Raw genomic sequence first — 27,791 nt, 5'->3', positions numbered from 1 at the left:
TCACAAAAGACATGAGCCCTATTCAGATGGTAATTGTTTCTCGTGTGGACGTCTGTAAAAATAAATTTGCATGGCACCTCAGTGATAAAACTTGTGCATTCGGGTGAAGATAAATTTGCAGTGGATGTGTGAGTTTGTAATCCTACGATCCCGGAATTGCGATTTTCACATGGGCAGTCATGTGATCATTCACTCACATATTAAACATGGTGACAAGGAAGCGACACTGGACGTGCGAAGAAACACTTGCTTTAATATCTTCAATCATGACAGTAGTAAAAATTTGTGCATTTCATACAGAAATAACGGTGCCTTTTGCAGGTTGTCGTCCAATGAACATCTGGATATATCTAGCTCTGATGATGAACAACCCAGTGAGTTTCTCTATTAATCATTACCTGAAAATACATTGCAGTGCAGAAGGAGGACAGCCTGACAGTGATTTCAGAGACTTCAGCAGCTGATGATAGTAGTCTGCAGTCTTCAGAAAACAGCTCCAGTGAGACACCACAACCATGTAAATCTACTCCAGGTATGTTATGTTTATTGTAGTGGAAAATAAATTGCCATTAAAAATAAAATAGTTGCAATGTGTTACAACACAGAAGGGGACAGCGACACAGGAATATAGGTGCAGATGTTTATTGAACAACCAGAATGAAACACAGAGTGCAGGTAAGTGATGGCAGGTAATACGTTGGCAGATATAGTCGAAGAACTGATACTTGTCTTGGTTTTTGCAGGAATGGCAGATGGATGACAGACTTGGAGCTTGGAGCAGACACAGACGAACTCATGGGAGACGAGGAGACAACGAGGAGTCGAGGGAGCACACAGGAGACAGGTAAGTAGCTTCGGTGGAGTCCTTGAGGTAAGCAGATAGGTAAGACCATTTGCAAACGAGACCGGACAGTGACTGAGTGAGAGCGTGAGCAGACACAGACACTGGTGAATGGGCCAATTAATCTGGGACTCAGTTTCCTACAGGGCAGGCGCATCCTGATGTCCCTTGTTGACAACCCAGGAACTGGTTCCAAGAGTCCTGGTGGCCATGGCAGAAGGCACGAAGGAAGCGGCCGATCTCTTGAATCTTCCGCTCCGTCTGCCCGTTCGTTTGGGGGTGGTAGCCAGAGGAGAGACTGACGGTCACACCTAGGAATGTGAAGAAGGCCTTCCAGACCCTAGAGATAAACTGTGGCCCTCTATCTGATACGATGTCTTCAGGAATTCCATAATATCTGAAGATATGGTTAAACATAAGTTCAGCAGTCTCCATGGCCGTGGGCAGTCCCCTTAAGGGAATCAGACGACATGACTTAGAAAATCTGTCAACAACTACTAGGATGCAGGTACAATTATCTGAGGCAGGGAGGTCAGTGATAAAATCAACTCCTAGGTTGGGAACGGTTGGGAACGGGCAGAGGCTGGAGTTTACCGGAGGGAAGATGCCGTGGACTCTTTGAGATAGCGCATTCCTTACATCCCTGCACGTACCTCCTGACATCCGATGCCATGTTCGGCCACCAGAAGCGCTCTTAAAGCAACGAGAGGGTTTCATTGACCCCCGGGTGGCCAGTGCCCAGTGATGTGTGAGATGCGTGAATGAGGGGAGTGCGCCATGTCCGGGTGATGTAGAGCAAACCTGGGGGGCAACCCGGCAGAGCGTTGGTGGACGCATTGGACTCGGGAAGTGTCTCCTCAGACCAGACGATGGGATTCACAAAGAGTTTTTTCCCGAATAGGTTCGGGAGTGTCTAAGGGCTCGTCGGGACCATGGATACGAGAGAGGGCATCTGCTTTTACATTCTTTGACCCTGGACGATACGAGATGGAGAAATTGAAGCGGGTGAAAAACAGAGCCCACCGTGCTTGGCGGGGGTTAAGTCGTTTTGCATCTCGAAGGTATTCCAGGTTCTTATGGTCAGTTAACACAACGAACGGATGTTTTGCTCCTTCAAGCCAATGCCTCCACTCTTCAAGGGCAAGCTTGATGGCAAGAAGCTCCCCGTTATCAATGTCATAGTTGATCTCCACCGGGTTGAGTTTGCGGGAGAAGAAGGTGCATGGGTGGAGTCTACTTGGATTCCCCTGCTGCTGTGACAATACCGCTCCCACTCTGGTAGTCGAGGCGTCGACCTCCACGATGAAGGGTTTCTCGGGGTCCGGATGCACCAGGAGGGGAGCGGTGGTGAAGGCTTTCTTTAGGGTCTCGAAGACTTGGGTGGCTGCTGGGTTCCAGGACAGAGACTTGGGCTTACTGCGCAGGAGGTTAGTGAGTGGAGCGGAGATGATACTGTAACCTTAAATGAAGCGTCGATAGAAATTGGCGAATCCTAGGAATCTCTGAAGCTCTTTTATGGTGGTGGGAATGGGCCAGTCCTTGATAGCAGATACCTTCCTCTTGTCCATCCGAATGCCACTGCGATCGATGTAGTACCCAAGGAACTGCACTGAGGGCTGGTGGAAGGTACATTTCTCTGCTTTGAGGTACAGGTGGAATTCCCTCAGGCATTGCAGGACCTCCGCAACGTGGTGGCGATGGTCGGCCATGATTCGGGAGTAAATCAGGATATCGTCGATGTAGACCAGGACTGACTTGTGGAGGAACTCCCGGAGCACCTCATGGATGAAGTCCTGGAATACGGAGGGGGCGTTGACCAATCCATACGGCATGACCAAGTACTCGTAGTGGCCAGTAGGGGTCACAAATGCTGTCTTCCACTCGTCCCCCTCACGTATCCGGATGAGGTTGTAGGTCCAGTGGCGAAGCGGATGGAGAGTTGGATAAACCGTTCAAGCCCGATGGAGTCCTCGTATGCAGCGAGATGCAACCACACGCGTGGATCCAGCCCTTGACGATATGTGGTAATGAGGGCCTGCTCGTTCCATCCGCCAGAGGCAGCGAGGGTTCTGAACTGGAGGGCATAGTCATTAAAGGACATTGAACCTTGTTTAAGTTGGTATAATTGCTCACCGATCGATGAGTCCCAGGCCGGCCTTCCAAAAACTTCCTTGAAGTGAGCGATGAAACTGGAGAGAGACTGTGTGATGGGATTCTTCTGTGACCACAGCGGTTCAACCCAGCGAAGTGCCTTGCCATCTAGCTGAGAGATTATAAATGCGATCTTCGCGCGGTCGTTGGGGTACAGGTGCGGTTGCATCTCCAGGACCAGCGAACATTGCAGAAGGAATCCATTGCAATCCTCCGCCGAACCAGAGAAGGGCGCCGGTTTAGCCATGGGACTGGCGACGGCAGGTGGTGAAGGAGAATCGGCGGTGGATGCGGAAGTGCTCGCTGGTGCAGATGCGGGTGGAGTGCCGGTGAGTGCTCGGCGCAATGCGTCCACGAGCTCTTGAAATGGGTCCTGGGTGCTCATACTGGTGTTCAGCAGTGTGGTCCGGTCTTCTGTTACAACACAGAAGGGGACAGCGACACAGGAATATAGGTGCAGATGTTCATTGAACAACCAGAATGAAACACAGAGTGCAGGTAAGTGATGGCAGGTAATACGTTGGCAGATATAGTCGAAGAACTGATACTTGTCTTGGTTTTTGCAGGAATGGCAGATGGATGACAGACTTGGAGCTTGGAGCAGACACAGACGAACTCACGGGAGACGAGGAGACAACGAGGAGTCGAGGGAGCACACAGGAGACAGGTAAGTAGCTTCGGTGGAGTCCTTGAGGTAAGCAGACAGGTAAGACCATGTGCAAACAAGACCGGACAGTGACTGAGTGAGAGCATGAGCCTTTTGTGCTGCAGTTGATGATGGTGCTGATGGGCTGCAGGTGAGGGTGATTAGAACTCTGGTGATGACGTGCGCTGTGTCTGTGAGAGTGTAGAGCCTGGCGTGTCTGTGACACAATGGATGTCAACTTGATTTTTGTGTGTCAAGTGCAGAAACGCAGAGGAAGTTAAACTAAATTGGAGGCAATGTAGAGAGAATTGACCGGCTGATACAACACGACTGGGAAACATCAAGCTTTGAGGCAGAGATGCATCAGAAGGGGGAACGATTCTCATGGGAGAGGCAGCTCCAGCAGGCTCGGTTGGAGCACGTCTAGAGTTTGAGATGAAACGCATGGAAGCAGAAGAGAGACGTGCACAGGAGAGCCAGCAAATAATAATGCCATTTTTGCATATCCTAAAACCTCCTCTTCCATATTATGGCCCAGTACCACCCTATCTTTCATACCAAGATGCAGTTGCCCCAGGTCATCCAGGTGACCTGGCATTTCCACCTGGAGCACCCACGCCCCCTGCTCCATCGGTTGTGCGCTAACTCAGCCAGGCTGACTGGTTTAACCCGCAAAACCTGCAGTAATTACTCCCACTGAAACAATGTTCAGAGTAAAAATTTTTACTTTATATAGTTTTTTATTATTTTGAAATATTTTAGAACTTTTGGCACACTACGTTCTGTACAAGAAGCCTTTGCATTTATGTTAATTATTTCAAAAGAAAATACTATCTGTTAATGATGTTAAGTGTTCAGTTTCCACAACTTTATGCACTTTCATTAAACAAACTGAAATAGTAGACTACCTCTTAAAGAAAAATTCCAGTTCTGTACTTCTACAGTGCATTCATTTCATCCTTATTCAAAGTTAATAACAAAGGAAAATTATACTATTGATACTTGAAATAAAATATTTTGTTGTACTAAACATGGGAGTATATACTGGTTACTTTTACTACACCATTGTACATTTTCAAAAAGGTGTTTACACTCGTGTTGATACATGAAGCATTATTGCCTGTCGAATTTCTTCTGCAGTACAGTTTGACGAGTCAGGCTGTTCAGGGCAGGTTGAACTCAGGCTCACCAGGAAAGGATGGAATGTCCTGTGGTAAATCTGTGTTTTCTGGAGGCTGGTGGGGTGTGTCAACATACTTCAGGTTCCACTCTTCACAGAAGTCATGTAACACAATGCAGGCCACCACGACATAATTGATGTTGTTTGTTGCACTGTCATTTCTCTTCATGATGCAACGCCATCTACCCTTCAGGCAGCCAAAAGCATGCTCAACATGAATGTTAAACTCCTTCTGTGGTCTCCTCAATGTGCCGTCAAGTAAAGGTTTCATCACATGTGGAGATAGGCTGAATGAGAGGCTGGATTTCCACTCCTTTAATGGACCTTGTAAGTAGTAAAAAGAAAGTGTCATTTTCAAACTTGTGACAAAACTTTGGATTTTCAAAGACAAACGAGTCATGACACTTCCCTGGCCACCCAACATCAAAGTCCATGAACCTGTACCTATGGTTTACAAGGCCCTGAAGTTGCACACTGTACCATCCCTTTCTGTTGTAAAAATCAGTGCAGTACCGTGAAGGAGCGATAATGGGGATGTGAGTACCATCCAAGGCCCTAGCACACATAGGAAACCCGGATTTTCTTTCAAACCCATCAATGATGGATTGCAGGTCTTATAAAGATCTTGGTCTTTTAACATTTTCATTTTGAGATGGCACAAAGCCATGTTGTGTGCTGTGCTCATGCCAGTGCCAAAGAGGTTGGCCAAATCATGAAATTCAACACTGCTGGCAAGTCTGTGGAGGGTAAGGGCCACTCTCTTATGTAGAGGCACTGGGGATTTTAGAACTGTATCAGTGGTCAAACGGGTTCACAGAATGACTTTTAGATCAATCACCTTTTATAAACTGTGTGACATGGATTCAGATGGCAATTAAATTACCACATGCTCTTGGTGTTTGTCAAAAAAAGTAGGTAATTTGGCCAGGGACTTTTACGCGGGTGGTGGGAGAAAAACACTGACATTCTGGATTCAGACGGCAATAAAATCACAGACTAACCCCTGTAAATGCTGAAAATACATTACGTGCCCATGAGAAACAATTACCGTCTGAATAGGGCTATGGCCAATTAAGTTCACCCTACAACATCTGCATTATTACAAATCACTAGAGGTCACCAGGTAATACTAATGCCGTGTGAATAGGGCTTTAGGATGCATTTTCTAAAGCACAATCACAATCCTCCTATTTATTCTGATTGGTCTGTCATCAGTTTTGTAACTTAAAGGGGACCTATTATGCCCCTTTTCACAAGATGTAATATAAATCTCAGATGTCCCCAGAATGTGTCTGTGAAGTTTCAGCTCAAAATACCCCACAGATCATTTATTATACCATGTTGTAAATGCCCATTTTTGAATGAAAGGAAAAACATGCTGTTTTCATGCATGTGTCCTTAAATCCAAATGAGCTGCTGCTCCCCGCTCCCTATCCAGAAGAGGGCGGAGCCTACAACTTGTGCCACCTATAATCTGCCAAAAACTAAAACATCTGTTTGGTTTTTTGATTGTCATATCCATCGCGGTCACTTTCACATTACAGTTCTTCATCATCGTGAAAGTTTATTATCTGCATGCATTTAAAAGCAATATCAGTCTAAGCTTTTAAAATATATGGTTTCCTGAGCGCACATATCTGAAGCATGCACACAGTAAGCTGGATGTCAACGCATCCCGTGAGTATTACATTAAGTTCTCTTTCATGTCTTATTGCGCTTAAACTGTCAAATATACACAAGGTTATGTAAAAAACAAAACACAAAGTTCACATGAACACAGTCGGTTACTGTATGTCTGTGAACGTAAACAGCAGGGACAGAAATCATGTTTATAATGGATCTGTGTATTAAAGTGAAAGCAGCGTTTTATACAGTACCTACTGTATATGCTCTTAAAGGGTTAATTCACCCAAAAATGAAAATTCTGTCATTTATTACTCACCCTCATGTCTTTCCAAACCCGTAAGACCTTTGTTAATCTTCGGAACATAAATTAAGATATTTTTGATGAAATCCGAGGTTTTCTGAACCTCACATAGGCAGCAACATTTTTGCACCTTTTAAGGTCCAGAAAGCTATTAAAGACATCGATAAAATAGCACAAAAAGTATTCTCATTGCTTAATAACATTAAGGTTGAACCACTGCAGTCATGCTGACTATTTTATCAATGTCTTTAATACCTTTCTGGACCTCAAAAGGTGCAATGACGTTGCTGCCTATGTGTGGATCAGATACCCTCGGACAAACGAATGTCTTATGGGTTTGGGACGACAACTTAATGACAGAAATTTCATTTTTGGGTGAACTAACCCTTTAATATGAATCGAACAACAAAAGAAAAACAGAAAATTACTCACTGTTCTTGATTGAATTACTTTAGTAGTCTATGCTAATAGGGCCGAGTCCTTCAGCAGTCGTGGGCGGGGCCTAAATATATGTGACATCACGCTGCTACAATCTGCAAATGGCTTGTTCTGAGACACTGCTTATGATTTATGAAAATGAGTGGGTGGATTTTAATCATTATAGGGTGGCTATGTACACACATTCATTTTCAAACACCATGTAAATGTGAATTTTGCATAATAGGTCCCCTTTAATGTTTACTCATGGATAAATGTGTGCTATTTGGGTTGACGTTGTGACACTTGAGTTAAATATATCATGTGTTTATTTTTTTTCTGATTGGACGGAAAATTGTACTAACTGAATCAGTTCTAGTGTGTTAACAATCGTGAAAAACCGTAATGAGAGGGAGAGGAACAGTGGTGATGAGAGATGAGGGGAGAGGAAGAGGAGAAGGAGCAGGAAGAGTTGAGCTCGTTCAGCTGCATTATGTCTTTTTCATCCATATACTGAGTCATCCAGTCCTGCTCCTGGACTTACTCCCAGTATATGCATTTTGACAAAGCTGTCTTTAATCTTCACAATAAAAGGAGAAGAGGGAGAAATGTTATTGGCCATAGTGCCACAGTCAATGTCCCTAAACAATGAAAAGGCAACATCACTATGTGTGCCGCATTTTCACTCCACTGGTGTCGTGGCACACAATACTGTCTTGGGGCAAAATAACATAAAATTTGGACCTCTTCATCCTGTTCAAAAGTTTTCACCTCCAACTCTTAATGCATCGTGTTTCCTTCTGGAGCATCAGTGAATCTTTGAACCTTTTTTAATAGTTGTGTTTGAGTCCCTCAGTTGTCCTCAGTGTGAAAAGACGGATCTCAAAATCATTCAGTCACTGCTGTAAAGGGTTCAAATATGCAAAAAATGCTGGAAAACTGAAGAATCTGCAGGACCTGGAGATTTTTTTCTGAAGAACAGAGCTCAGTTTAACTGTTCAGAACAAACAAGAGACTCATGAACAACCATCAGAAAACAATAAAACAGTCGTAGATCATCCAGGTAACCACACACAGTATTAAGAATCAAGGGTTCACAAACTTGTGAATGGGGTTATTTTAATAAATTCAGCTATTTTTTTGTCTTGTGGATTATATGTAAACATCTTTTATGTAAAATATCTTACTCAGGACAGTACAGAAACAGTAAATAGTTAAAGAAACAGTGTTGTAACAAACAATCTTTTATTTAATTTCAAATTAGGAGCAGGAACAACAACAGCACATCTACTCTACTGACTCATAATCTGCACACTCTACAGGTAAGTGTAATGAATGCATTGAATGCATTTCTTCATCCAGTACTGGAAGTGTTTCAGATGTTGCTGGTGATACTGCACAGTCTGTGTCATCTAGAAGTATCTACTAGTACTGTTCCTTTTGTTTTCAACAGAATCCTCTGATTTCTCCTCAGAATTTGACCATCCTCTGTCCGGAGAGTCTAAGATCTTGGGCTCACCTCCTCCAGGACTGTGGCTCTTGTAGTCCAGGTATTGCAATCCTCAAGTCTTACTGTGTCATTATTGGAGAGTGGTTTTAGGCTTTTTGATGCCTTGTCATAATTTGCTGTTTGTCTCTATTTCAGGTGCTTTTGTTTCCTTTCCGCAGGGACAGTGCCTGCAAAATCACTGCCTGATAGGGCAGAGAGGCAACAAGTCAGCTGCCTATGGGTACTTCGCATTTCTTATTTGTGCATCCTCGTTTCCTTCCCTCGCTTCCTTTCCTGGCGTCTCAGCTCCACCCACCTTAGGATGCGAGGGAAGGATACACCTGTGTATCCTCATAACTTCTCAGGAAGCGCCCTCGCTTCTCATTCCTTGCCTCCTTGTGGTACAATTAGAGAATTGAGATGTTCTTAAAGATGGCTGAGTTTGATCAGTTTCCAGGTCACAGGCTGGAGGATGGAGCGAAGAAACGAGGAAGCATCAATTTAAATATTGAGAAGCACCCTAAGGGGCCGTTTACATGACACCGTTTTCAACAAAAACGGCAAACTTTTTTTGCATTTTGGCTGTTCATTTACACAACAGCATTTTGGTGGCCTGAAAATGCAAACTTTTGAAAACAGGTTTCAAAGTGCAAGTTTTTGAAAACGGCCTCCGTGTAAACAACAAAAACGTCAATTTATGAAAACGATGACGTCATGCGTATTACACGTTCAGTCTATGGTGTTTCATCGTCATCTAATGACCTGCCAGCAGAATACAGCATTTTTAGCCATTTTCACAGATTCGTGTGAATGGGGATCGTTTTGACAATGGTGTCGTCTGTACACGTAAAACTCAAAGGAAAAACTTCTCCGTTTTAAGCATATCGGTGTCGTGTAAACATACCCTAAGTTTTGAGATACAGCCCTTATCTACGTACTCTACTGGTAAATGTAATGCTACTGACACCTAGTGGTTAGTTTTAGAACTTGCAGCATATGGCCCTATCCCAAATGCCACTCTAAACACTTGCGGGCTTTGGCAAAGGTGCGCATCGAGGGCCACACTTGCAAGCACCCTTCTGAAACGAACATCGACAAATGGGACACGCTACGATCTTAATGGACTTAATGGACACACGCATGTGGCAGCCATTGTAAGTCCAGAAGACCGAAAGTGCATATGAAGTGTGTCTTTTGGGACAGGGCCTATCACTACACAGCCTGGTCACTGCCATGCTATCAAAATAAACGTAGCCTAATGGCAAGAACACGCTTTATAATATTATGTACTTAAGCAATTATAAATCCCCTAATAAGTAGGGTGTATTGTTTCTCATTGTAATGAAAAAACTGTTTGAAACAGATTTATATTTTTATTACATCTTAGGTCTGCACATGCAACAATTGACAGCAACACTTCTCTCTCGTGTGTTCTACACAGCTTGCGAGTAATTGCGCCACTACTGACACCTAGTGGTTAGTCTAGAAATACACTATCAAATGCTCTTCATCATGACAGGGTAAATACAGATTCCAGCAAAATTTGACATTTATTACAGTTATTTTTGCCACTGTAAAACATAAATTAAAATGGGATCTCTTTCAAATGCTTAAAAAAAGCTTTCATAGTCCTTCTCTATTTTTCTTTTTTAAATGACTGTTTTATAATAGTAGACTAAGTGTAACTGTAGCAGCCTTGGTATATTATAGTAGGCCTGTTCTTTATACATTTTTTCCCTGTTTTCTTCAGTGTAGTTCATGTAGGTGTCATCTCCCCTCCTTCGCCATATTAATACTTCGGTGCTGTTCAGGTTGAATATTCAATCAAATATGACATTGATTAAAATACAATGAAAGGACATTTCAGCCTCAGATAGCTTCTCTATAGCTAAGCAAGAATGTTCCTGTGCATGGAGTGCAAATGTAATGTCTTAAAACAGTCTACACCCTAATTAAGAATATAAGACTTTAACCTTTTATTTTCCCCTTTAGCGGCAATTCTTAAAAATAGTTAAGGCAAAAATAGTTTGTTTTTCTAAGCACCTGCATATTAAATAAATGTGACGTCCCTGGGAATTTTACTCTGACCACTTTTCTACAATTGTTTACAACTTTTCGCTAGTGCATTTTTTGTTTGTTTGTTTGTTTTTTGTTCCTTTAGAGAGGCAAACCAACAGATCAATGAAAATGTTAAAATAGATTCAGTGTATGCCTTATAAAAAACAGTCATCAATGTCCTATTAATATTAAATTTGGCTACTTTCATCAGACAAAAGAATCTTTGCTGACTCATTTTACACAGTCTGTATTCATTTCAAAATGGAACTTATCAATTATAGAACCTTTTAACTTTCAACCAATTCAATAAATGGTTTGTTAATAATAGTATTGAGGTTGCTATTGTCACAAGTGCACCGGTCCTCCTACCCAAACTCACACTCTGTCCAGACTCTATTTCCCAGCATCCCGCCTGGTTCTCACCTGCACCTTTTTTTTTTTTTTTTTTTAATTGACACCTGCCACAGTGTTTATTTGTTGTCTCTGATTGTAGGTAAAGCATATAGTTTCTGCAACAGTAGTGCCACCTTTCTTTTTTTTTAATGCTTTATTCAGTAACAAAACACACAATAATTAAATAAAAATAACAATAATACAAAATAACAATAATAACAGCAAGAAAATCAGTATAATAAATTACTCATATATAAATTACAAATAATAATAATATAGAATAAATAAATAAAATTAAAGACAAAATAAAACAAGGATGAAAAAAATATATACACAGGGCTATTTAAATCAAGTCCATATCTCTAATTACAAAATAAATAGAAAGATCCTTAAAAAGTCTATAGTCTATAGTCTTTTTTTGTCTTGGTGTTCCTTATACCCTCCAATGATTTAAGATACTGACAAAGCTTAAATTTAAATTGTATAAAACTAGGTGTATTTTTTGCCCATAGACATTTATGAATGTGATATTTCCCTAAAATAATAAATTAAGAACAAAACAAATTTTCTTTTCTAAAGGATTATCATAAAAAATAAGCTATTTTTGTCCTCCAGAGTAATGTCAGTTCCAGAGATCTCCTTAAAAAAGACCTCAAGATCAAGAACAATTTAGTGCAAATATAATCAAAAAAAGATGACAAATAGTCTCATCATTCAAATTACAAAACAGACATTTCAAATCAATCTTTCTTAAAGGGATAATTCACCCAAAAATGAAAATTACCCCAAGCTTTACTCACCCTCAAGCCATCCTAGGTGTATATGACTTTCTTCTTTCAGATGAACACAATCAGAGATATATTTAAAAATATACTTAGTCCTCCAAGGTTTATAATGGTTGTGAATGGGGGGCACGTTTTGAAGCCAAAAATAATGCATCCATCCATAAAAAATCATCGATACCACCCCAGGGGGTTAATAAAGGCCTTCTGAAGCGAAGCGAAGTGATGCGATTTTGTAAGAGAAATATCCATATTTAAAACTTTTTAAATTCAAATAACTAGATTCCGGTGGACGACCGTACGCATACTGCGCAAGTCGACTTGCATGACAAGAGTAATCCTCTGACGCGATGTATGATGCAGGATGTAGGAGTATCATAAGCTTAGACGTCTCTCGCGGTTCAAATAAATAGGGCTGGGCAACAAATTTAAGCTCCTCTTCTTTTATATCGAAATCCTCCGAAATTTCTCTTGATCGTTTTAGACTAATAATCCATGACCAGTGATTTGTTTTGCTCTCTCCTCTGCGCCTCCGTGTTCACAACCATTCACAACCATTATAAACCTTGGAAGAGCCAGGATATTTTTAAATATATCTCTGATTGTGTTTGTTTAAAAAGAAAATAGTCATATACACCTAGGATGGCTTGAGGGTGAGTAAATCATGGGATAATTTTCATTTTTGGGTGAACTAACCCTTTAAATCTTTTTATAACATGATTAACTGGGTAAATACAATGAATAATTTTAAATGAAACTTTAAAACAATGAATCTTCTTGATGACACAGTATCTCCTGGAAACCATAAAATGGGGAGAGAAGTTGTGTTTGTACGCCAGCAACCAGGATAACAGAGCTTGCCTATGAAAGTTTGACAGCTTAATGGGGATTTTATTAATAGCAAAGTTACAATTGAGGAGAAATTTAATACCACAATTTGTACCTGTACCTAATAAGCATCCTCATTACCAACACTATAAGAGTCTGATCTCCAATGTGGACAACGACTCCTTTGGAAGCATATGGGTAGCAATATTCAATTTGAAATGTAATATGTAAAATGGCAATGCATTTCTGTATTTAAGTTTACTTTTTCCATACCCATATGTTCAACGTTTGGAGCAAAATGATCATTCAAATTCAATAATATAATTTACATTTGCTATTTCCTACACTAATTTAAACATATATTTTAACACTTTATAAGTTGCAAAATTAAAATGAAAATGTATTACCGAAATGATTATATACGTTTAACATTTTCAAGCAAAATGTTCACGCTACTTTCGCCACAGACTTTTAAGGCCGTTCACTACGCGTCGACCCTCCACCCCTTCGGCTGCAGCAGGTTCTTCCCTCCCACCAGGTACGTCTCTGTCTTCGGTCACACTGTCATCGCTCCAGTCCTTGGGTACTCTGGCTCCGCCTCCATCGCTTACACCTAGGGATCCATCTGTCTCGTCGACATCAGCCGTTCCCAGATGCCGTCAGCCACCAAAACACCATCGTTTGTCGTGTTGATATATATTCTTCTGCCTTCATCAACGTGACAGTGCTTTCTATGTATATAAAATCACTTTTGTAAATTTCTATTGATGCGGACTTCTAAATGTCTTTGACCCATATACAGATTCCATCATGTTACGTTTATTACAGTATTTTTTAACAAGGAAAATCATAATACATTAAAAAAAGGGATCTCATTCAAGTATTTTAAAAAGCTTTCAGAATCCTTGTGTAACTAGTATAGGCCAGGGCCCGTATTCACAAAACATTTTATCTTACCACTAGAGTTCTCCTAAATAGCAGAAAAAGTTCTTAGGTAAGAGTTTTCTCTTAAAACCAATTCACAATGCTGCTGAGACCAGCTTTTACTAAGGAACAGAGAGAAGTCTTAAGCTAAGAGAAAGGATGGGGTTGACTTTGTTGCTATGGATGATGTCAACACGCTTACTAACTATGCCCACAGTGATTGGCTGATAGGGGAGGGGTCTCTTTCAGTGATTTAATCATAGAAATATTGTAGAACGAGTTACCATGTTGCCATATTCAAATAAAGATTTTAAAATAAGAATGTTGCCATATTCAAATGAAGATTGTAAAAAGTCTAAGTGTCACTAATTAAACAATCATGTTCAGCTAATTGTCAGCCTCTTACATGTCTGCATCTTGAGAGATTGCAGAATTCAAGTGACAAATTATGTTTTATAAACAAAGGAGGAGCACTATCTAATCAGCTCAAGAGGAGGCATACAGTATCCACAGCCAACTCACCTAGCGGTCACTTCAAAATTGCATCAGCTGACACTATGGGAACTCCGCTCCTTCTCTGTAATTCCTGAAATCTTATAGGATAACGCCAGTTAAATTAACTGCCGAATTGTCGTGAAGTATGCAAATCACATACAAATATTGGCAGGCTTACTAGTAGTATATGATGTGGTGGAGCGACAATTGCATCAAAATCTTCTTCTTTACGCTGTTGCCATCTTCGAAGACATAACAGAAGAAACATCTACTCTTCATAGCATCCGATGGCTACATTCTGCAGAATCTGCACGAGCCCCATTGACCTGCCAGACCTGGACAAGCACTGCATTACCTGCCTGGGCCTGGCCCACGCTGAGGCTGCCCTTTCAGAGTCGGACTGTGTAGACTGCGCGGACCTGCCTCACTAGGGCACGGCGCCAGTCTGCAAACACTGCCGCTGGCAATAGCGACCAGAGAGATTCCGCCGCTATGTCAGTTTCTAGATGCGTGGAGAGCCATTCCAGGCATTTCGTGTTGGCTGCTGGACATAATTCAACATGGGTATTCTCTTCAGTTCAGGCGCAGAATGCCCCGCTTCAATGGCGTGGTTCCGTCTCTAACACTACCCCAAAATTCCTCTGTTTTGAGACAGGAGGTTCACAGCCTGCTCGCAAAGGGAGCGATAGAGCAAGTCCCACCGAGCGAGTTGGAGAGCGGGTTGTACAGCCGGTATTTTGTGGTACCCAAGAGAGATGGGGGACTCCGTCTGATCCTGGACTTGAGACCCATAAACCGAGCGGTTCACAAGCGCGCATTCAGGATGATGTCTCTAAAGCAGATCCTGGATTTGAAGGACGTGTACTTCCATGTTCAGATAGCGACACGCCTTAAGCGTTTCTCGAGGTTCGCTTTCGAGGGCACAGCATACCAGTATTCAGTGATCCCGTTTGGGCTGGCCTTAGTCCCTCGCACAATCTCAAAGTGCGTAGATACAGCGCTTTCTCCTCTCAGAGAGGCTGATTTTGGCCCATTCACGAGATGTGCTTATCAGTCACACGGAATCACCGCTTCGCCATCTGGAGTCCTTGGGGCTGCGTGTGAATACGCAGAATAGCATGTTCACCCTGAGTCAGTCGATAACATATCTGGGTGTGTGTGGCAATGCGTCCTGCCTCTCTCAAGAGCGCATAGAGGCCATTTAATTGACTCTGTGCTGCTTCAGGCCGGGCTGGTCTGTTCCCCTGAGGAAATTTCAAAGGCTTCTGGGACTTATGACGTCGGCTTCATCAGTCTGCTATCTGAGCCTTCTGCACGCCCTTGGAGGGCGTGGACCTCGGGTCGTATGCGCATTCTGGTCACACACAGCTGCGTCAGCGCTCTGAGGCTGTGGCACAACCCAGATATGTTCAGTCGAGGGATGCCCTTGGGACTGGTGACAGGTCGCACTGTAGTTACGACAGATGCGTTGACCTCAGGCTGGGGAACAGTGTGCATGGGCATACCGACGTCAGGTCTGTGGTTGCAAGGCAAGTGGCACATAAACCACTTGGAATTAACACTCTGGAGTCGGGTAACGCGCCGGCGCGTTTTGCAGGATTTTTTTCAAATTGCAGCAAAACAGACTTAAAATACTCCGACATTTTTTGTCAAAGAGACATAAGTAATATGTCAATTGAAACTATAGAATGTCTTCTTTTATTTGTGTACACTCAGAGTAAAAACAAAATGTTGTGCTTTTTGCAAAATAAAGAAATCTAACATGATGCGTGATCTGTCGTCTCCCTCTGAACAAAGTCCAATCTGATAGTTCTCAGAAAATGAACTGTAACTTGTATACTAATCACAAAAAAATTATGTCTAAAGAAACGTTGAAATGTCAGGTTTTAAATCATGTAAGTCAAATCGAAAACAAAATTTCTCTGTTTATGTAATCTGTATGAAAACAGAGACATGTCAGACGTCCGTGATTCAGCTCATTATCCGCTAATGCGGCCACGCCAACGGAGCGAGCGCTATTCAGACACAAATTCTGAGGCAATACATGTATACAGTGTCGCAATTGTGTATTTATTATCTTCAAAAGTGTTTATCTGCATGTTATAGCCATGGTTAGCGATCTCTGGAAGCCTCTGTTAGTTCCTGGAATGTCACATGGTATGCCTGTTCTTCTAACGAGACATTTGTGGACTAAATGTGCACAGAGCGCCCTCCAGCTGCAAGTATGAATTGAAAACACAGTATCCAGCGCTCATAGTGATGACAATAAATATAGAATAAATATTACTCCTCTGTATAGAAAATTAACATAAACATATGAGAATCCATCATTATTTCTCCAAATGTGCATGCTTTTAAGCTAAAAGCCTATATGAAATGCCATAGAGGTAATATGAATGTTCAGATGCTTTGCATCACAGAAATACATTATATTTTAAAGTATATTGAAATAGAAAACTATTATTTGGTTTGAGACTTGAGACTTCTTTTAAAAACATTATAATAGTAATGCGTCCAATCTTTTGACTGGTACTGTAATTTAAACTATAATAGGCCTATACAAAATTTTCTTCACATGATGTGCAATAATAAGTGCATGCATGAGATCACAAAAATCATGTTTTTTTTTTTTTGTTTTTTTTTTGTCAAGAGTGGACATTATATTAACTTTAATACAATAGCTGATGTGATCCTGTTATCAGAGGGTTTTTTCACATAGCCTACCTGACTGAAAGGGCTCATTATGCAGGTCATTATGCAGGTCATTATGCGGATCTTTTGTCTTCTCAGGTGTGAATCACACCATTATTCATGAAGATTCACGCCTCCACGCATACTGTGTTTCTTGACAAAAAGTGTCTTAGAAAATTTAAATATCTATATTGTTTTATATGAACGAGTAGGCAGGATAATTTTTACATCATTTTGAAGCAAAAATTCTAATCTACAACCTCCAATACCCAGAAGTCTTGTGAACACATATATAATATTTGTTTTTTGGCCTTATTTCAGTGACTTAAGTTTTTTGTTTTTTCAATAACCACGCATAAACGTTATTCCTTCAAAAATACAAACATGTACATACATGTTGCACACATATTATGGTAGCCTAGTTCGTGCTGAATACAGTGTAATGACACCTTTTCCATTAATATGTTTATGAACAACTGAAAAAAGCACAAATGCCAGGGCATGTCAAAACTTCTCCAGGGGCCCAAATCAGCTTATCTAGGTGTGATTCCCCCTCAAATATTACAGGGATTAAAAATACAAAGTAATGTTTTCAAGTATTTCTGTTTTTGATTTGTAACAGTTACTTTAAGTTTCTGGTTTAGTTATATGGAGCTATTTTGATTGAAACCTGGTTTATTTTACAACTCATTCACTGAATTATGAATGAAGGAGGAGTGTGAGTTTCATTTTTGCTAAACAGGCTGCTTCTAGTGAACAGAAACCTAGAGAATCCGCATGCGCTGAGTGGCTTTATCACTCTCATTCCGATCGCTGGATTTCACTCTGCATCAGGACCACTGAAGGTAGGAGATAACCGCATCAGGTTTTTGAAATGTCATTTTGAAATATAATATAATACTATAATGTAATAGGCTATCATATATCTCAACAATAAATTATTTGTATTTTTATTTAAAAAGTAAAAAAGAGGGATTTTGTTTTTATATTTTTATTCATCACAAGTATGAATAAGCTATTTTACGTAACAGATTTTTACATAAAGTCCACAATTGTTCTTATTTTGTTATTTGGAAAAATGTCTTTACAAACGATCTTTAAAATGTATTTACCAGTTGTCGACATTCACTTTAAGACCTTTAAGTGCATGCATAAAAATATTATGTATTATTTAGCAAGCTTGTAAGCACCTTAATCGGAGACTAAAATGACCATTTTCAGTAACACTTTAGTTAAGGGTCCAATTCTCACTATGAACTAGTTGCTTATTAGCTGCATATTACTAGGATATTGGCTGTTTATTAGTACTTATAAAGCACATATTAATGCCTTATTCTGCATGACCATATTCTACATCCCTTAATCCTACCCAATACCTAAACTTAACAACTACCTTACTAACTATTAATAAGCAGTAATTAGGAGTTTATTGAGGCAATAGTCATAGTTAATAATTAGTTAATAGTGAGAATTGGACCCTAATCTAAAGTGTGACCCAATTTTAATCAATTTAAGGTATGCTAATTTACCAAAGAAATTTGTACTACACTGGTTTTGCTGAGAAAAATGAGTGTGCCTTTTTTCCCCTTTTTCAAAAACAATAATAATTTCAAATATTTTAAAATTTTGATTGACACCAGAGGTTCTTGTGGCAAAGGTGTTCAGAATGAAGACATCTAACATATGATTTGAATAATGTGTGTACGCAAGTGGTGCATAGCCAAATGGGCGGAGCTTGACCTATTCCAGCTCCACCTCTGTGGATCTAAGGGGTGGAGCTTAAGGTGTAGATGGATGGTCAAGCTCCACTGATTAGGTTCAGAGAGGGAGAGAGAGGGAGCTCGACGTCAAGCTCCACCCATTGGCTCTGCAGTAAGTAGCCTCTATGTGTATCTGTGACACATTAGCCTTCTTGAGCATCAGTGAATGTTTGCAGCTTTTGTAATAGTTGTGTATGAGTCCCTCAGTTGTCCTCAGTGTGAAAAGATGGATCTCATAATCATACAGTCACTGTTAGAAAGGGGCAATTAATCAGAAAAAAAGCTGGAAATTGAAAGAATGTGCAGGAGCTGTATTTTTCTAAAGAACAGTGGGCAGTTTAACTGCTCAGGGCTGCGTTTCTCAAAAGCATCCTATGCCTAAGTTGATCGTAGAGACCATCAGTGGCAATGGTTCTAAGATAAACTTAGGCTTACTATGCTTTTGGGAAACGCAGCCCAGGACAGTCAAAGGACTCATGAACAACTATCACAAAACATGAAAACAGTGGAAGATCATCCAGGTAAAAACATACAGTATAAGTGTGCAGTATGTAAACTTTTGAACTGGTTCAGTTGTGTAAATTTGTCTTGTGACTGTATGGAAAAATCTGTTATGCAGTTCTGCTTATTCAGGGCAGTACAAAATAAAGGACAAAATGCAATTTTCCCCCCTTTTGTTTAATTTTTTTTTTTAAATGATTAACATTTAGCAGATTCTGCCAGCTGTATGTAATCTTATGAGCAGACTTTAGCTATAGGTCACATGAGACACCCCCCCAAGAAAAAAGGCAAACTAGCTTCTTAAAGACGACTACATTTACAATATTATTATAACAATTACCACAGAATAACTGTTCAAAAAAGGCTTCTTTTAAGAATTTAAATAATTTGGAAGTTTTAACCACACAGGAGAATGAAGCACAATGAGTTCAGCATCGAGACGAAGGGAGAAAAAGAAGTATGTGGTTTTATTCACTGCATGTTTTTGTAATGATTATGTTCAGTTTATGTTCTGTTCCTGTTTGCCTGTGTTCCCTTTGTTAGTTTGTCTCTGTGGTTTTTGATTGAGTTCACATGTGATCCTGGTTACGTTAATTATCCTTGTATGTATTTAACCCCTGATTTTCCCTAGTTCAATTGTCTGTTATCGTCATTGTTATATTATGGTTGTGTTATATTTCCTCAAGATACTCCTAAGTGTTCCTTGTTTGGATTTATTACAGACTGTTTATTGTTTGTTTATTATCTCCTCAGAGATAATGCGCTCATTACAACCACATTGTGACATTTTTATGCTTAAGCCCAGAACTAATATGGTGGAGTGTTAAAGTACACTGAGAGTAGGCTAACTATTACACAGTGAACCTTGAATTTGTTCTGTGTGTTTTGTACAGTTTGTGATAAACTTTACATTGTTCAATGCAGAAATAAATTTGGTGCGACGTCTCCACCGTTCATTGATTACTTGAAAGAAATTTTGAGAAGGTACCCAGATGGAGGACAAATATTGAAGGTAGGCAAAAAAAAAAGCATTAAATATTAAATATCGCATCATTGTCAAATGGTATGCACCTTATATCTCGTATCTGTAACATATCAGGAGCTGATCCAGAATGCAGATGATGCAGGAGCTTCACGTGTGGTGTTTATTCATGATGAGAGGCATTATGGGACTCAGAGCCTGTGGACTGAAGAGCTCAGACAGTATCAAGGTATTTGTGCTGTAAACACTGAGAGCAGATTTAAAGGGATAGTTCACTCTAAAATGAAAATTCTGTCATTAATTACTCACCCTCATGTTGTTCCAAACCCGTAAGACTTTTGCTCATCTTCAGAAGACAAATGAAGACCTTTTTGATGACAGAATGCTGTCAGATTACCTTCCACTGACTGCCTTTGTAACTACCACTTTAGCGCTTCAAAAACTTCAAAAAGAGATCGGAAAACTAATCCATATGAATCGAGAGGTTTAGTACAAATTTTCTGATCAAGAATCGATCACTTGTTATGGTGAATAGATTTAATTTAGTCTAACTAAATTAAATGTAACTAAATTAAGAACTAACCCCTTAAGAGGTGGTCATGTTACGTAAGCTTTCTAAATTACTTTAGAGCCTGCAACAAAGATATTACCCTATAGGACTTTGCATTTGTTCTCATTCACAACCATGAAGAGTTTTGCAACTATACCTTCTGCATTTTTTCTTTCTTTTTTCTTTTTTCTTTTTTTTTTTTTTTTTAAATTGGAAAGGAGCTTTTTGTTTCCCAGCATGCATTGCCATGACACTTGAAAGGGAGAATAAATACTAAAATTAAGCGTTATATAATGTTTTTTGTGCAAGATTAATGTTAAGTGGGGGATTTTGTAGTGTTTAATGCTTTGCTATGATAATTTAGAAGAGTAACCAAAAAACTGCCCTCTGTGCTTCTCCTCTTTTTTTAAAAAAGCCCCAGTCACCACTACTGTATCGCAAAACTGTTTTTCTCAAAACCAGGTCAAAATCACTGGTACTATAGTAGCAGTTTGGTTCCAAAATAAAATAAAATGAGCTGAAAATAAGAGCATACAGTACATACAGTATGGCAGACATAACTCATTTTTTCTGTCATGTATTTGACCAGATACTGAAAGTCTTTACTGTGCTAAAGGCAAAGTGTGTCAAGTTGTTTGGTCATTTTTGTTTGATCAGCTGTTTGTATCTTTGATCTGGCAGGACCTGCTCTCTATGCCTTCAATGATGCAGCTTTCACAGAGGAAGACTGGGAGGGAATTCAGAGAGTTGGCCGAAGCATCAAGCAGGATGACCCAACAAAAGTTGGGAGATTTGGGATCGGTTTCAACTCTGTTTATCACATTACAGGTGAAATACACTACAATAACAGATTGGCTTATATAATTTTTTCAGGTATTCTACTAAGTGCCTGCTGATTCGAAATCCTACAATATCGCTTGTTGATTTATGTAGCGCTGAGTTACTATCACAATATGTCAGTTCATGTCTTTTTAAATTATATTACTTTATTATTATCCATGTTGTGGGAAATTGTCTCTGGCTTCACAGTACATCACATAACACAAATACACATAAGAAGAAGCATGCAATTCATAAAAACAAAAACAAAACAAACAAAAAAAACATCAGTCACTCTCATTTAAAATTTTGACAGCACTAGGCATGAAAGATAATCGGTAAACTTTCCTTGTCACTCGTGGTTGCCTAAATCGGCTCCCTGATGGCAAACGTCAAAATTCGCCATGGAGGGGGTGAGACACATCCTCAACTATCTTTAAAGCCTTTTACTTAACTTTACGTCGGTAGAGATCATTCAGCTGTTTCTGCGTCTTACCAATTATCTTGCTTGCCTCATTCACAATCTTGGACAACTTGACTCTGTTTACAATACTCAGACTACCATACCACAAAGTCATGTTAAAAATCAAAATACTTTCCACAAAATTTTTACAGACCATTTCAAGTATGTTTTACTCTGGCTTTCCTAAATATGCTGCCAGCATTCTCTGAAAATTTAAGTTGGGCATTAATATATGTCCCCAGATATTTAAAATTTACAGAAAAAATTCTATTGGATTCCCATTAAGCACTACAGGTTCCAACTCAAAAGGGCTTTTATGTGCTCAAGATATGTAGAAGTCCTGCCATCACCTCAAACACTCAAGACCCACGAGAGCCATATCATCGGCATATTTAAAAATACTGAAAACCTTGTTTTTAATTTTAAACTCATTAATATATAAAGAAAAAAGTATGGGTGATAAAATTGCTCCTTGTGGAGCTCACGTATTCAAAATCATTGTTCCAGACATATTGCCATTGATAGCCACTCTTTGTGGGCGATTAGAAAGAAAATCTTTGATTCACCGAATAAGTCCCCCATTAACCCCCAAATCAATCAATCATTGCATCAAAATATGAATCTTCATTGTGTTAAAAGCTGACATAAAATCTAAAAACAGAATTCTAGCATAATTAGAAATTTGTTGTACATGCTCAGCAACTGAATTATGTAATGTTAGCACTGCATCATCAGTACCTCTAGCTTTCTATGCAAATTGCAGCGGATCTAAAATATCTTCCACTGAATTCGTTAAATGCCTCATAATAACCCTTTCCATGCATTTTCGCAGTATGGATGTGAGTGTATCAGTAAATATGTGGGAATTGTTTTCTTTCCCTTCCTTCCCATCATCACATTCAAACCCTCCCATGCTTGCTTTGCATTGCCTTCAATATTGGTTTTATATTCAAGTTTAGCACTTTTAATTTTTCCCCTATGTTCTCTATTCTTTTATTTAACTAACTCCTTATCACCCTTCATAAAGGCTTCCTTCCTCTCATTGAGGCATAATTTTAGATCTTTGGTGAACCAGTTCTTATTGTTTGGGTATATACACACAGATTTAACTTGAACACAGTTGCTCTCACAAAAATTTAAGTAGGACGTAATATCATGAACATTATCACTTGCGTTAAAAAACAGTTGCCAGTCTGTCTGTTCAAAACAGTCTTTCAATTGTTCTTTACTTTGTTAAACAAGTACATCTGTGGACTGAACAATCGGTTTCTCCTGTTTGATCTTAGCCCGATATCTGGGGAATAAATGTACAACACTGTGATCGGACTTTCCCAAGGGAAGGCAGCAAATGGCTTTATAACCATCGACAATATTGCCATAACATTTGTCTAGGATGTGCGAAAGTCTAGTCAGACAGTCCACATATTGGTGCAGAGCAGGCAAGAAAGTCGATAGATCACAAGAGTTCACATCTTCCAGGATAAATACAGATTGTTCAGGTGACCAGACCAGCGCGTCACTAAAACATTCTGCTATTTTGTTCCCAGTTTTTTCATAGCCCGGTCCAGGAACATATACTAAAACAATTGTTATTTGTCCAAACTCTCTCAGGAGATAAAAAGATCTAAAAGACACAGACAAGATTTCATAATCAGGAGTACACACTTGTTTACGTATTCGGAAACGAGTAGCCCATCTGTTATCCACATAGATACACAGACCTCCTCCAATAGCTTTGTGAGACACGGCTTCATCTCTGTCCACTCTTATTATTGTATATCCACTTAAGTCTATATCCTGGATTCCATCTTTTAGCCAGGTCTCAGTAAAACATAATAAACTACTTTGTCTAAAATCATTATCATACTTAACTTTCAATAACAGTTCGTCCATTTTGCTTCTTAGGGACCATACGTTTGACAAGGTGATTATAGGTAAGGGAGGCCTGCAGCCTCTTCTTTTTAGTCTTTGTCTTTGTCTTAACAAATAAGAAAAACAAAATAGGATCAAATAAAATAACCAAGTAACTCAAAACAGCACGAAAACAACACAAAAACGGACGAGTATGCATGTGTGAAGCACTGGGTCAGCAGCAGAGCCGCACCCCGGAAGCCTATACATAATATTCCACATTATGTAACCAAAGCTACTAATGATCACATGTGATTTTTGTGCTGTAGTTGTATTCTCAGATTTCTATGGTTAGCATGCTAACAGATTTGCTTGCTAAATTAGCACAGCTTACACAAGTTACTACCAAAGCAAACCTCCGTAAAATGATGTGCTCACAGTAATATCGTAAAAATTATTTTTGAATTTTATTATTATGTTAAATTGCCAGAGGGTAGGCTATATGTTTTTAGTATTATTACTGTAGGCACAAAAGAAAGATAATATGTTACAGAATACAATAACCTTTTTTAATGGTTAGTCTATTATTAATATAAAAATGTACATGCTTATTTCCTATTTTTTTTACATTTAGATTTTCTTTTCCATCATCCAACACTCAATTAAAGCCCATCTTTAAATAACACTAAAATAACATACATTTCATAACACTGTTAAGTGTAATATTTAGCCAACCTCAAAACTGTACATTATAATGTTGTTCTGATTCCTAAATTCGCTTGAAGCATTAAAAATAAAATTTATTTTATATTTTACAGTTTTATCTTTAATCTATTTAGACAAAATAGTGGAAAATTTTAATAAATGTAATATAGACTTATTGTATTGGGTAAAATTTTAATATTGGTGCATCCCTAATTATAGTGTATTAGCAATAATGTGTTTAATGACTGCATTGACTGCCCTGATCAGCTGCAACATCAGTTTAAATAACTGCCTCTCAGGGTACTTCTGGTGTCGGATTCTTACATGGGAATTGGCACAACACTGGCAATGCTAACACTATTTAAAATTATTATTATTGTTTATTTACAGACTTGCCATGTGTATTCAGTTCTGAACACCTTGCCATTTTTGACCCACAAAAGAAGATGTTTGGAGATGATGAAGAAGGCTATCGATGGTCTTTGGATGATGAAGAGGACAGAGAGAGCCTTTTGAACTTGAGAGATCAGTTTCAGCCCTTTCAAAATGTTGTCAGTCAAGTCAGCAGTTGTTCCTGGGAGAAGGTCATCAGCGAAGAGCAATACTTCAAAGGAACGCTTTTCCGTTTCCCTCTGCGTAATGAGGCTTCTGAGATCTCCGATAACTTGTATGACTCCAAAAAAGTTACACAGCTTTTTGACAGTTTCATTACTGATGCAGACATCAGTCTTCTTTTCCTGAGAAATGTGTCATCCATTACTTTGCTGCATATTGACACCAATGGCTTCTGCAACAATAGGCTAAAAGTTTCGGTGTCGAATCAATTTGACACTGACCTTTCTCATGTCAAGCAAGAATCATTTGACAGAAAAACTTGTTTCAAAACGGCATCACACATTTCCCATCAAATGAAAGAAACAAGGTCCCAGTGGCTTGTGACAACTTGCCTTCTGAAACATGGATATAAACCAGAGATTGACTCTCTAGCCAGTAAGCTGAGCTTCTACCCTCAAGTTGATGCAGCTTTTCAAATAGATGAAGACAGATCACATTGCAATGGGCGACTAAGTTGCTTTCTGCCACTTCCAAATAATGAATCAAACAAAACTGGGCTTCCCATTCACATCAATGCTTGCTTTGGCCTGACAGATAATCGGAGGTTCATTAAGTGGCAAGAGGAGGATCAGAAGAATGACGAGTCTGCAAAGTGGAATGAGCTACTTATAAAAGATATTCTTCCTCATGTATATCTTTTGATGATCCTGGATGCCATTCAGTTATCCAGAAACTCAACCCTGCCTGCTGCCACTGTGTACAATCTTTGGCCTGACCTATCCAAGACTGTACATAAAGAAAGATGGCATGAAGTTGCAACAGACACTCTGAAGGGTCTAATTGAATACAAGATCTTTCACCTTGCCAATGATGAGAACATCTGGGTGTCTCCCTCAGATGCAGTTTTTCCAGTCAACAATATATGTAGTGACAAAATGTCTGCAATATCAAGATTACTGATTGCTGAAGGAGAGAACCTGGTCACACTCCCAGAACATGTTTTGAAAGATGTTCAAGAAATCTTCCCTGAAAGTGATACATTGACATGGGTGACTCCATCTTATGTTAGAGATGTCCTTCACAGAAGTAAGGTTGAAAATCTCAGTAAAGATGACAAATACTCTCTTCTTGAATTTGCTCTCAGTGATGAGAAGTACGACGAACTACAAGGCCTTAAGCTTCTGCCTCTCAGCGATGGAACCTGCACTTCATTTAGCAATGGAGCGCAGAACACTGTTTTGATCGACAATGAGAAGTTTCCAAGGTAAGGTGTGATATAGTTGTCTTTTCCTTCTTGAATTCTTAAGTGTGTTTTTATTGTGTTGTCAAAGTACTAATCAATAATCTTTTTTTTTTTTTGCTTGTTTAGAACATTGCTGCCATTTTGTAAAGAAAGATTTTTACCCAATGATCTGAGCCATTTTTGCACTATGCAACTAAGGAAACTAGCAACAAAGAGTAAGAAAATTGTTGAATATATTTCATTGTGAATAGTTATAATAATGTGAAATGTTTGTGAAATTTGGTCTCACTCATTTCTTTTTTTTTTTCAGGCACATACAACATAATCAATTTGGATGCTAAACATGTTGTTGCGCTCACCAAGAAGCACTTACCCATGGACTGGAAGGTGTCCCAAGGTCATGTGACATGGAAAACAGCAGAAAATCATCATCCACCAAAGAGCTGGCTAGCTGAATTCTGGAAGTTTCTTAGCACTGAATTGATAGAGTTAAACAGCTTTATTGACATGCCTTTAGTACCACTGGAGCCACTACAGAGTTCAGGCAATTCTGTATTGTTAGCAAAGTTGCAGAGTAACACAACTTTGATTTTTCAGAGAAGCACAGCATCTAGCTTGTCAGATCATGTTCAGAAAGTGTTAAGGATGGTGGGGTGTACAATCATAAAAAGAGATGGGTGTCTTAGACATCATGACATTGAGAGGTATGTTCTTCCAGCTTCACCAAGAAGTGTTCTACAAGTCTTTGTGAACTCACACAGAGATCAGGTCATCAAAGGCATTGCCTCTACTTCATCACAGGAAAAAGAGGAGTTGAAAATGTACCTCTCTTCTTTGGATTCTCTCTCAAATGCTGAAAAGAACTTGCTTTCCATGTTGCCAATCTTCAGATTGATGTCTGGGAAATATGTTGCAGTTCAATCAAAGCAAGCAGTTGTTTTAACCACAAATCCAGCCATTCCAAATGATCTGCCAGTGCCTGAGACCATTGTACAGTGTGCAAATGAAGCTGATCGCAGACTTTTGACTCTTCTGAATATTGAACTCTTAGATGCAGCTAAGGTGGCTGTTTGTTTGGTTGACTGTATTGAGACAGCCTCTTTAAAAAAAAATGAGGAACAGACAGTAATGACCTGGATATTGAATAATGGTAGCATTCTACTCTCACAAAGTGAGCAGCTGCTCATGAAAACCAAAAGTCTCAATTTTATTGAGACAACTCATGGAGAACACAAACAAGCCTCAAACGTTTTTGATCCAAGAAACAGGACATTTCAGGATCTTTTTGAGGCAGATTTCTTTCCCCCACCTATTTATACAAAGACCCAGGAAATGCTTCAGAGTTTGCAACGCCTTGGCCTGAAGACAGAGCAAAAAGAAATAACAACAGAAAACATACTCCAAGTTATAAATCATATTGAAAAGCTTTGTGTATACTCACCAGATAAGGCATTCAAAAAAGCACATATTCTTGTTCGAGTCCTGAATGAGAATAATTTCCTTTCAAAATTCACCAAGGCACAGATAGAAGAGCTCAAGC

The 27,791-nt window shown here is 39.5% G+C and overlaps 1 protein-coding gene and 1 long non-coding RNA gene across 2 annotated transcripts in view; both read left to right on the top strand.

Annotated features, from left to right (window-relative positions):
• The window catches only part of LOC127518875 (sacsin-like), a 110,390-nt gene extending 83,078 nt beyond the window's left edge, over nucleotides 1-27,312 (top strand). Inside the window, exons 2-4 of the mRNA XM_051906091.1 lie at nucleotides 26,378-26,466; nucleotides 26,562-26,955; nucleotides 27,303-27,312. Of these exons, the coding sequence (XP_051762051.1) occupies nucleotides 26,378-26,466; nucleotides 26,562-26,955; nucleotides 27,303-27,312 (493 nt within the window). The remainder of the gene's footprint in view (nucleotides 1-26,377; nucleotides 26,467-26,561; nucleotides 26,956-27,302) is intronic.
• On the top strand, nucleotides 1,214-11,913 carry LOC127518744 (uncharacterized). Its single transcript, XR_007931634.1, has 3 exons — nucleotides 1,214-8,484; nucleotides 8,637-8,712; nucleotides 8,808-11,913. It is a non-coding gene; the product is annotated as an uncharacterized LOC127518744 (long non-coding RNA).
• Nucleotides 27,313-27,791: the final 479 nt, after the last annotated feature.

Source organism: Ctenopharyngodon idella, chromosome 9, assembly GCF_019924925.1.
Source record: "Ctenopharyngodon idella isolate HZGC_01 chromosome 9, HZGC01, whole genome shotgun sequence".
Classification (NCBI taxonomy): Eukaryota; Metazoa; Chordata; class Actinopteri; order Cypriniformes; family Xenocyprididae; genus Ctenopharyngodon; species Ctenopharyngodon idella.
Note: the sequence above shows the minus strand (reverse complement) of the source record. Positions and strands in the feature narration are given on the sequence as shown.